Source organism: Falco punctatus (genome assembly GCF_963210335.1).
Source record: "Falco punctatus genome assembly, chromosome: 4".
Classification (NCBI taxonomy): domain Eukaryota; kingdom Metazoa; phylum Chordata; class Aves; order Falconiformes; family Falconidae; genus Falco; species Falco punctatus.
The window spans coordinates 94962838-94975029 of record NC_137583.1 but is presented as its reverse complement, the minus strand read 5'-3'; the positions used below and the strand labels follow the sequence as shown (position 1 = coordinate 94975029).

General features: G+C 41.4%; 1 protein-coding gene across 4 annotated transcripts in view; it reads left to right on the top strand.

Moving 5' to 3' along the window:
* ELMO1 (engulfment and cell motility 1) overlaps positions 1-12192 on the top strand; it is a 311558-nt gene that overhangs the window by 82516 nt on the left and 216850 nt on the right. For all 4 annotated transcript variants that reach the window (XM_080383306.1, XM_080383308.1, XM_080383305.1 and 1 more), the window contains one exon: positions 3409-3578. In XM_080383306.1, the coding sequence (XP_080239432.1) occupies positions 3409-3578 (170 nt within the window). The remainder of the gene's footprint in view (positions 1-3408; positions 3579-12192) is intronic.

Sequence of the window (12192 nt, the reverse complement as noted above, 5' to 3'; positions counted from 1 at the left end):
AACTTGACCATTAATAATCTGTTGTTAATGTGTACAAAGATGAGGCATTGTTTATTTACACAGCTGTTCCAGGTGTGATGTGAAGGGATTTAGAGGAGGATGTTCTTCTGGCTCTACTTACATGTTCTTTCTTTCATGCTTGCTTGCTCTTTTGCTACACAGGCAGTTACAGTCCTCATCTGTTTTGGTCACACTGTTCTGGCCACTCAGTTACTAGCTGAGCAGCTTAGGAGAGCTGCTCGGTCACATTGAACCAGGTGTTTTGTTCATCTTTCCTCTTTGTTTCATTTTCACTGAGTCTAGGAGCTTTCAGAAGACCCATGGAAAGTGGGAAGAACTGTATCCATCAGTAGGCAAATAGTGGGAGTGGTAACTTTCCAGAACTACAGCAGGTGGAAGAAGGCATGGCGCAGATCTTTAATTAGCTTAAGGTTAAATTTGAGTAACCGTTCCTAAAGTCGGGAATGCAGCTGCCATGGCAGTATTGAAAATTTTCTGAACTGTTTGTTTTCTGGGGTGAGCAGGAATTCAGACGTTATATGTATTCTGAGAAGGAGTAATGTTCTGAGGATGCCTTGCATCTTTGAGTCTTCCTGAGTTGTTATAGTGGGGAGTCTTGAGTAGAAACGCCTCAATGAAGGTGACTGTTTTGTGGAGGTACGAGTTGGCTGTTGAACTTCTGGTTCAAGTAATAATAGTGGTTGTTCTGAATTTTTGTAGCTGATTATGCAAGAGTACTTTAGCAAAACCTCCTTCACCTGCTCTGATGAAGGGAAAGTGTTGGTTGGAGGAACTATTTTGTGGTTATCCTGGAAGCTGGAAGTCAGTGGGATCTATTCGTATTTCTTCCATAGGCATCAGCAAATGCTTTAGCCTACCAGCTGCTTAAGTTTGTAAGAATAATCTTTTGGTACCATTTGGACAGACATTGTCATTACAGAGAGACCATATAATCCATTGTTTCCTCATTACAACTCAATCCTGTTGATAGATTAGATAATTTAGGGTGGCAGAAAGACCTTTTGGATGACAGGATTCTGCCTTTTTTATAGATAATGTAACTGCTGTGGCTGCATTGCCCAATACTTAAGGCATAGAAAATCTCGGGAGTAAATATATTCTGTTTCTTTTCACTGCTGTCTTAACTGAAGATGTTAACCACAGTCATACTAAGTGGAAGATATTTCCTCCCTATGCATGCTCCTCATCACACATGTTCTGGCCAAAAGCTGATTTGAGACCATGCATTAATTTTTCTTTGTAAAAATGGGAAGTAACAAACCTTGCTGATCTTGGAGGATATTGGAACATTTGATTTATTAATGTTTTTGAAGCAAGTAAAGTTATGTAGATAGGAAGCTGTACCTGTAACAACATGGTGGTGTATTTTTCTGTGTTCCCTGTTGAAATATTCACTTGCACTGAAAATGTCTGCTATCTCAGAATCTTGATCTGCAGAGGTGACCATCTCTGTGAAGAGTATATTCATTACTTGAATAGAAAAGGAATTGTCTGTCAGTATAGCCTTTTCTTCTATTTTTTTTTCTCCAGCTGAGAAAGAATAAGCATAATCTCAGAGAAAATAACTCTAGCAGAATTTACCATTAATTTCATTTCCTAATGACATATAGCCTCTCATTCACCTTTCATTTGGTGCAGGTAAGAAGTGAATTTTAGGAAATAGACTTTTGCAAGTATCTGTACGTAGTGAGGAGGATTATTTTTCTAGAGAAAAGTACTGGCTATCTAGTTATTAACTAAAGCTTTTGGGTATTGTGTTCAGGTAAGCGAATGCATCAAATTGAAAACGTGACATGTATTTTAAAGTATTCATATGGCAAGAGAGACAATGCAATATGCATTGTTTAAATATCCGTTTAGCTTCTTATCACAAAATGGTTGGGGTTGGAAGGGGCCTCTGGAGACCATCTAGTCCAAGCCCTGCTAAGGCAGGTTCTCCCAGAGCAGGTTGCAGAGTCACGTCCAGGCGGGTTTTAGATGTCTCCAGAGAAGGAGACCCCACGGCCTCTCTGGGCAGCCTGTGCCAGGGCTCGGTCACCATCAAAGTAAAGAAGTTTTTCCTCATACTCAGATGAAAAGAGCCCAGCTGGATCCCCCTGGCACCCGCCCTTAGGACATTTGCAGACACCGATAAGACCCGCTCCCAGCCTTCCCTTCCCCGCGCTGAACAGCCCCAGCTCCCTCAGCCTTTCCTCACAGGGGAGATGCTCCAGCCCCTCATCTCTTCGTAGCCTCCGCTGGGCCCTCCCCAGCGGTTCCCCGTCTCTCTCAAGCTGGGGAGCCCAGCACTGGGCCCAGCACCCCAGACGTGCCTCACCAGGGCCGAGCAGAGGGGCAGGATCCCCTCCCTCGCCCCGCTGGCCACGCTCCTCCTGAGGCACCCCAGGGTCCCACCCGCCTTCCTGGCCACAGGGCACACTGCTGGCCCACGGGCAACGTGCCGCCCCCCGGCCCCCCCGGGCCCTTCCCCGCAGAGCTGCCCCCCAGCGGGTCAGCCCCAGCCCGTGCTGGTGCGGGGCTTGTTCCTCCCTGGTGCAGGACCCGACACGGGCCTCTGTTGGGCTCCATGAGGTCCCTCTGCCCAGCTCTCCGGCCTGCCCAGGCCTCGCTGAACGGCAGCGCAGCCCCTGGGGCAGCAGCCGCTGCTCCCGGGCTGTATCACCGGCAAACCTGCTGAGGTGCCTCTGTCCCTGCATCCTGTATTTCAAACATTAATGGGCAGAATAGGCGATACGTCCACACACATATTGAACTTGCATAAAGATGTATGAGTGATATCATAGTATTTTGTGGGTCATAATTATTCCTATGCTTCTTGTAAGATGGCATGTGAGTTTTTGAATTGATTGTGAACAAAAGGAAGAGGGAGAGGAAGGAGCAGAAGGGCTGAAGTTGGTCTCTACTGATATAACCTGATTAGGACAGTATATAGTCATTGTTGTTAAAGGTCATGAGAACTGCGTAAATGAGTAAGCGCTGACAGGAAAAAAGTGCTGCCGTTATTATACTGAGATTGTCTGATGCAGTTTGTTTTACTTTCATTTCTACTTTTATTGATGTGACACATAAGCTCTTTAAGCCAAAAGCTGTCTTTTGTAATGCTTACATTTTGCCTGAGACAGTGGGATAACTATCCATTGCTCAGTGAATGATTCTGTAACAATCCAAATAATTATAGATAATAATGGAGTAATACATGAGTAACATACTTTTGGAAAATTAGCTAGTATGTGAGCTACTTAATCATTTCTGAGCATGCAAGTGTTAAGTATCACTAATATTAAACATGGACATTGTTCCTGCTTGTGCTAACGTTTTGTTAATTATTGCCATTGTAACAAAAGCTTTTTTGTTGTTTTTGTTTTGTATGTTCTGTTTCTCTGTTAGGCTCAAAATGCACAGCAGCTCCATGAGAGGATCCAGTCTTCTAGTATGGATGCAAAGTTAGAAGCACTGAAAGACTTAGCCAACTACTCACGGGATGTTACATTTGCTCAAGAATTTATAAACCTAGACGGTATTTCCCTCCTAACACAAATGGTTGAAAGTGGCACAGAGTAAGTATTCTGCTTAAACTCTGATGTTCCTCCTGTATGTGGGGTGCTTTCATGCTCAATTTCTGAGTGCCTGAAGTAAAGTATTTCTGTATACAGCTTTTAAGATTATATAAAATAAAACATCTGAAGAGTTTCTGGGCTGCTAGGATAGTATATCTATTATCAATGAGAATATTTTTTTAATTTCCCCTAACAGTGGGCTGGTAGGGATTGTGGCTGAGCAAAGTAGGCAGTCACAAGTACCCTCTGTTCCATGAAGTTTTGGGGAAATCGTAGTTTCTTCTGTACCCGTTGGAATTTAGATAAATCATTGATAGTATATTTAAAGGCTCATATTTAAAAGATGTGATCTGAAAACTGTGGTTTAAATTTCATGTTACTGAGAACATGTTTTGCTTCTGGCTGGGTTTTTTCAAATGATAGTGGCTTTTTGACATGAAATTGAAAGCTGACCTCTGAAAATACATTCATTCTTTACCAAAACATCCCACCAATTTTCACCATGGGTGAAATTCAAGACCATAGTCCTGAGTAAGTGTCTATTGGCTTAATGTGGAGGGTACTACTGAAAAGGATTGTTGCACCATTAAGTTATGTTCTAACAGTCACTGTTTCAAGTAGGCTTTTGCTTTCAAGTAAAAATTTTAGTGCTTTGCAGTCAGTGTCAACCTCTACTGAACATGAAGAAATCAACAATACCCATACCCTTCTCGGAGAGAAAAAAAATGCTCTGAAAGTAGTTTTCTTATTCAGTGGGGGTGTTCAGTCTTGTGGACCAGACTTAAGAAGTAAATTGCTGAAATCAACCCAAATTCCTTCACAAATGTGCTTGTGTTCCCTTGGATTCAAGAAAGTAAACAGTGTTACTGGGTAAAGGGAAAGCTTTGAAATGGATCACAAATCATCTCTGATCGTCCCATACAAGATATACTAGGGGTTTTCCACAGAAAAGTTAAGTACTTTTTAGAATCCAGTAGTCCTTAGATTGGGAAATGTAAAAGCACACTCTCGCTAATCCCTGCCTGTTGTGTGGTCGATGGTTTATAGGACTTTGAATCCCTACTGCCTAACTCTGGCTAAATACTGGATTTCTAATAGCTGGTGGTTTCATCTCCAGTGTTTTGAGGTTATGGTCTTTATTTTTTTGCAGTGATGTGGTCTGTGGCACATATTATGCCACTTCAAAAAAAAAGAAACCCAAACAAAAAACAAAAAATGCTTTTAGTTACCAAATTTGTCAACTTGTATATTCATATAATATTTGTTGTTTAGAGACCAAAGTAAATTGAAAAACAAAGACAGGTTTAAGTTGATATGAACATGTGCACACAGTTACTGTGCTAATTAAAAAGTATACTGAATGGGCAGGCTTACATGTGCCTATGAAGGTTAGAACATAAGCAAATTACAAGTCACTGCCTCTAGTTTTTTTATCATGAATTTAAGTTAAATGGTTTAGCATTATTCCACTATGGAAGGTATTTAAGACTAAAGCATTTCATTTGCTATTGAAACAGACATGGAACATTCACGTTTTTTTATTAGCATTTCATTTAGCAGCATCAAGGCTAAAGCAAGTGCCCTTGTCACCCATCAGATGTGTTTGTACTACTGTTTTGTAGCTGTGGGATTGGCCAAGCTGTAGCAACTGGTCTGGATTAAAAATAACTATTTGGGAGGGAAACTGCTTAAGCCAGCACCACTGTTGAAAGAACTGCTCAGCAAATTACACCCTAGTAGTAATTCCTGCCTGAGAGTATAAGTTTTCAAACCACACGGTGGGCTTGTAGACTGGACATCTGAGCAGTCTTGCCGACATGCCGCACACACACCACCCCCACCCCCCCACCCCCTTTTTTTTTTTTAATGATTTGCATTTGGAAGGATTTCAGAGTTTTCTTTTTAGCTGGTGTAACATTATCACCAAAGATGCATTGATAGATCTACCTGTCTAATCTATTTATCAGTGTTTCTGCCTGTTGGGAGAAATGCTGTTTAGTTTGGGCATTACAGAAAGACTCAGACTGTCTGAAGCTGAGACAGCAGTTTGTGTGTTGATGAACTCTCAGTATTTGCTGCAGTCTTTTTCATGTTCAGCAGCCTAGATGTTCTGCAGCTTTTGATAGGGTCTGTAGGTAAGGTTTTTGCCAGTCTGGTTTTGCAAAGGGAGTTGTAAAGCAAGGGCATCTGTCTATGTTATGCTGTAGAAGCGTAGAATCATGTACATTCCCTTCTGTGTTCATACTGTGCATCACTGGCTGATAAGTGCATATCTAACAGAACCTGAGATTTAATGAAAGGAGCAAATCCCAATATACACAGATTCAGCAGCCTAAGTCTGCCTCGATGCTGCTGCTTTCCTTTCTTGACTGACTTTAAGCTGTTGAACCTGTTGTCCCAACTCACGGTCTGTCACTCATCCAACTCAGGGTCTGTCACTCATGGCTACTCCAGCACACTAAGTCAAAGGACAAACTCCTTTCTCAGAAGAAGCATTTTTTTCTTTTTTCTTTTTTACTTTATTATTACAACAAAACAGCTTTCTAAAATGACCTGTGAACAAATAAGGTGTGTGTGGAAGGTGAAGGAGGGTAATATATGGAGGAGAGATTGGGACAAGGACAGTCAGACATTTGAGTGCTCTAGGCTGTCAAGGACAAGCAGCTGGAGACAGTTAGTTGTCCTTTTATGTTCTCTATGCCTGTTTTCGCTTGGACTCTCTGCAGTACCGTTAATAAGAAGTCCCATAAGATGCTTGCTGAAAAGGCAAAGCAAGCTGAAGGCTGCCTTTACTATTAGCTGCCACCCCGGGCTTTGCGCTTTCAGCAGCATGACCTTCTGGGTTGTGCTGCTGAGTAGGTCACTGAAATGGTTCAAACCACAAAGCTCCTTTCCCTCCTTTTCTGTGCCCCAGTACCTGCTGCTTTTTTTTTCCTCAATGATATTTTTAACTGATCATTTCAGTGTCCATAGGTTGACCTACCTAAACAATTAGATTAGCATTTAAAAAGGGGGGGGGGGGGGGAGGGGGCACTATTAGAGGAGGAATGAGCGGTGAGAAATTTCAGGGAAGGGTAGAAACTTCCTTGATGGCCCAGTTATAGAAGGCAATATATTTTATAAAGATACCTTTAAGGTATATCTTCACTGTGGAATTACCTTACCCACCTTTGAGTTACTGCTGTTGAGCCAGCCTTGCTTGTATGAGGCTATGACTCATATAGCTGAGAGAACCCTAATGGCTTGGTGCTGCAAAGAGATGGTCCAGCTGCCTGCCCTCTTCTCCCATTCCTTTTATGTTAACACCTGCTCTCCAGCCCAGTCCTGCTTGCTTCCTAGACTGGCTCTGGTGCCTGGATGCTTCACAAAGCCAATCCAGCTTTTTAACTTGGTCGCAGAGTACCCACTTCTGGTTTGCAGAGTTAGTTTTCTGCCTAGCTTGGTGCTTGAAGAAGTAAGAGAGGAAGTGGGCATGAGTGGGTGCAGAAAAGGCCCTTCTTTGTGACACTAGACCGTTACATTTGCCTTAGGTGCGTCATTGAGCCACAACCAGAGAGCAGTTGTGTGTGAGTGGCTGTCTCTGCTCTCGTGTTGCAAGCCGGAGACTGGCACTAAGACTGAGGGAGTCAGAGGGGATGGGACATACCCCACTGGGGGGCTGCTGCTGCTGCTCTGCCTGTGGGTTAATGCAGCTGAGGACAGCCCTGAATCAGTAAGCCCAGGCTGAGTAGTGCCTCTGTTCACGGTGTGCTGCAGCTGTGCTAGAAATCGATGAATTTTGTTAATTCAAACTTTATTCTCTTTTTTAAAATTATTATTTATTTTCCCCAAAGGGGCAGACGGTGCTTATTAAAAGTACCATCATATTCAGTGTAAGGTTGCTCTGAGGTTTCCTTTGCGCGTGGAACTCATGTTAGGGGCAGCTCTTAAATTACAATTTGAGTGTGTAATTAAGTTTTAGTGGGCAGCCTCTGGAAAGCAGGACTCCAGCTTTTTATATAACTTTCACTGAGGAAGAGGCCTATGCTTTATTTATAGTTAGCTTTATTTATTGTGCTACTTACTCATTATTTCAGTGAAGCTAATGGCTATAAAAGTACAGTGACCAAAGTAAGAGGATGTAAATTCCTGGGTCTCTAGTTAAGTCTGCTTCATTTTGCTGGTGACGAAAAGAAGTAGTAATAATAAAAGTTCACAACAACTAGCAATGTTTCCTGGTTATTTTTCCATATGCTATGTTCCTGAATATTGAAGAAAATTAGAATGCATTAGAGAATAGCCTTTTCAGGTTCTTGCTGTTAATATAGTGCAAAAAATAAGAAGTTGAGATGTGGGGGTTGTTTTATTTTGTGTATATTTTCAAAAGTGTATTTAATACTATGTGTAGTTACTATAATTTGTGCCAAACCTCCTTGAATGCTTGCTGCTTAGAGCAAATGAACTGCAGACATGGTGTGGGCTGGGACAAAGCCATAGGGGTTGGTGGTAGTCAGATTGTAGGGTGCAGGGGTCTGTACTGAAGCAGAGAGTATATCTGGTCAATATGAATATATTTATATCAGCAGAGATGCAACATGTCTTAGAAACTGTCCACATGTGTCTTGGTCCTGTTGATTGAGATGGCTTATCTTTGTTTTTCCTTCAGGCTCATTCTTTCTTCCAGAGCATGCTAGGAGTCTCTCATTAACTGAAGGAAAAAAGAAAAGAAAAAAAAAAAGTGGGTTTCTGTTTATTTTTATGGTTTGGGTGACCTATAAATTACAGCAGAAACTGCAAGTTAGGTTATGAGAAACAAGTAAATGCTGATTCCATTTTATAATTATCCATGATGTCCAATCATTTCTCAGACTCTGGACATCTGTATCATGAAGGAGGGCTGTGGGTGTGCACACGCAGTTGTTTTCGTTTCCAGAGACTTTTCAGAAAGAAATTTCCATAGCACTTCTAATGCTAATTTGTTGACTGAAGCCCAGTTCATGCCTGGTTAAGGGGAGCTGAACATGCGGCCCATCTGGCTGGATGTACAGACAATATAAAGGGGAAGTCTTAAGACTGTGCTGCTTCTGATCCCCACCCAGAGAGTGCAGTGTCCTAAAATAATACAGAAAAAGAGCAATGCTAGAAGGTCCTAGTTACCATAATGGCTGATGAAAAATGTGTTCAGGAACCAGACTGGAAAACATGATTGGGTCTCCTTGCTACTACATCTGAATTAACATAGTTCACTCATTCAGAGCTGTGTTCCATAGTCTAGCCTAGAACTAATATTTCAGAAAAATATGGCTGTATAGGTAGTCTTTCTGATGTAGCAGAAGACTGGTTACGCTGTGGTGGTTTGTTTGTGGGGTTTTTTTTTTCTTGATGTAGCAGAAGTTGTGTGACTGTGACAGATTCTTAAGCTTCCTTAAAAGGAAAGAAAGACTTCATCATCCCTTATAAAGTAAGAAAAGGAAAACGTAAGTCACAAGCCATAAATATTGAAAGACCAAAGAGTTAATAGAAGGAATCTAAATTTATTTTTATCATTACCAGTAATAATAATAATCTCATGACTGGGAAGAAAAAGAGGAAGGCCTATGCAGAATTTTCAGTATTTTTTTATTGGCATTATCATGGTATCTGTCACTTGTCATTTGGCTGCAATAACACACAGTTTTTGCCAAAAAATGCTAAGCCTAGCTGTCTTGACAGTAACCAGAATTGTTTCTGCTGCTGTTGAGAAAGTTGTTCTTCAGGGATCTGCTTCATTGATGTGGCTGTGCTGAGCAGCTTTATTGTAGTACAGCTGTGGCACAGGAGCATGCTAGTCGATGCTGCTCAGAGATAGTTGCAGACAGTCTGGTTTTAATTTTGGGTTGTCATTGCTTGGTGCACAGATCGGAGATAAAAACTTACTTTAAATTGGGACAGTTGTTAAATTTTGTCATTTTTCTATTGGAGGTAATAGATGCAGTTAGATAAGGTACATAAAAGCTTCTAAATAAAGGTGTGTTTCTATGGTTTTTGACTCTGGACTAAGAGGAGTCTTTTAATGAACACATGCAGTTGCAGAGTTGGCTGCTGTACAGCTGGAAGTCTCAGAGATGGCAATTGTGCATGCTTTAAGGACAAATTGTATTGTCCAGTGAAATTCTAGCTCTTGGCTTGTCTTACAGAGATAATATTGTATACCAGCCCAGTGGAAGACAGATTGGTTTGGAGTTATTCCAGCTTCGATGCACTTTTTGGGACAGTTGCTTGCATACCTGCTAATGGTTTTTTCCATCCCAGTCTGATGAGTATTTCAGTAGTGTTGTCAAAACACTTAAGCAGCCCTTGCTCACAGCCGCTTGTTCTGTCTTGCTTTATCTGAAGAGTTATGCTGGTAGTGTTTGTAGCAAGCTGGACTGAAAAACTGTAGATTATTAAAAGTGACAATAAAGGCTACTTTTAATACAATATTCCTTAACCCAGTTCAGTTCTCTGAGCTCACAGTGTTGCCCCAGAAAACAGCTGTGCAAGCACAACTCACTGGGTAAATGGGAAATTCATTTTCAGGAGATGATGTGAACAATGCTAAGCTAGTAGGTCTTTACCATGGTATAAAGTAGTCCTTTTCCACCCTTCCCATCTACTGGGTGTGTAGTACCTGCTTCATCTCTTAGTCAGCTCCAGTGCTCCTCTGAGGACTCAGTGATCCAATTCAGTTTGCTAATCTGGCCAGCTGATGGAGGGAGGGAAATAATTTGTATTTTTGACAGCACTGGGCTATTAGACAGGCTCAGCCATTCCTGTGAAGCTTCACCTGGAAGCATAGATTACCAAACCTGACATTGCTGCCAAAATCAATTCTTGTCCAATGGGGGTTTTATGCAATCTTCATTTCTTAGTGCTTCAGTAATGTTGGGAGAGAGTGACTATTGTCTGAGGCAAAAATCCAAAAAAGTGAATAAGATCAGGTAATCCTGTTATACCACTGTGGAGGTGGTAATGATAGAAGAATGACAAAGGGCTGCAGTTCCCATAAAAGCTACTCCACTTTCTTCCTTTCTTTGTGGGGTGGCTTTTTTTATTTTTTCTCCTGCTTGCTCTATTTTGGGTTAGTTTCTCCACCAGTCTTCAGGCTTGGATTCCATCCTCCCTCTCAGCACACACAAGTACAATTTCTTGTATATCCTTTTTATATACGTAGTGCACACTGTATGATTTAGATAAAAGCCTCATCTGAAGATTGAACCGTTAAACATCACACCTTTGGAAGGAAGAGGAAAGTTGCTGGTCCTTGCACTCCTGTCATCCCAATATATTTTTTTGCAGGGTTTTTTTTCTTACTTTGGTTGTGCTTAAGCATATTAGCATATAAATGACCCTGTTAAGTGGTGATACCAACACCTTGTTGACAGCAATAGGGAAGAGGAGACAGTTTTATTGGGTTTTGTTTGGCAACAACTTTTGTAAAATGTGATGCAAAGAGTAATTCCAGTAGTGGATTTGTATTTCCAAATGTTCTTTAGAGTACCAAGCTAGACAAAACTAACTTTTTTTTTTAATTTAAACTCAGGCAAAAGCCAAGTATTTGAGGAACCAGCAAAAATAAGAAGAGCTTAAAACTCCACTTCTGCAACTTCCCAGAATGTTTTTGTCTCTTGGACTGTTGTGGCTCTGAGCAGTGGAAGCACTGCTGCATAACTTAACAGTAATTTTACAGGTTTCATCCAAATAATTTATTACAACCTCCTGGCCAGAGTGTTTCCCAGACTTCATATATATGATGTCTGATACAGCCAGAAGCCAGAAATATGTACTCCTGTGTATTTGTCTTCTCATATTTCTCATAACACTGCCTGTTACCCAGAATGTGGGCTATCCTTGTGTTTGCCTGAAAAGCAGTAGCCAAATAACAATTTAATTGGTTAGCAGGTCCTTCATCCATAATCCTGTCGATTTTTCTGGAGAGGAAGGTTTTGTGAACATCTTCCACCTTTGCTAATAATGGCCCTCTCTGGTGCTGTACATCAAAGCTTTTCATCCTCAGTGGTATTTTTATCCTACTCTGCACGTGTTTAAACACTGGCGGGTCAGAAACGTTGGTTGCAGTGAAGTGGTGTGACTGCTTTAGCTCTTCGCATCATGAACTCCAGTGGGTCCACACTGGCTTCCACAATGGGACATTTTAGTTGTTCTCCCTAGTGCAGACAAGCCCTTACTGTGCACTGTGTGTTACCCCAACTGGGGTTTAGATTTGGGGGTATCTTTCGTTCTCATACAGCAGGTTTTACACGTGAACAGATAGGAGTTGATCCAGTCAGATCCTTGCTAGGCTGGTCTCTGCTGGAAGCTGCTCATGATATAACCTACAGTGTCTGAGCAAGTACTAAGTTGGTATGGTTTGGGAAAGTCCAAAGGGAATGGCTGTTCCTTAGGATTCAGCTGGAAATGTATCACAAGGTTCCTTTGAGGGCAAACAGGGAACGTATTATGGTAGCGAAATGTCTAAACAAGTAACTTGTTGTTAATGTTTATTTTGCATTATGTTGGCATTTGTTTTGAGACTTCTCCCTGTATAAAAATTGCTGTCCGTTTTTGTCTTTCACCACTGTAGTATCTGAAACTCCCACAAACACTATTTAATTTA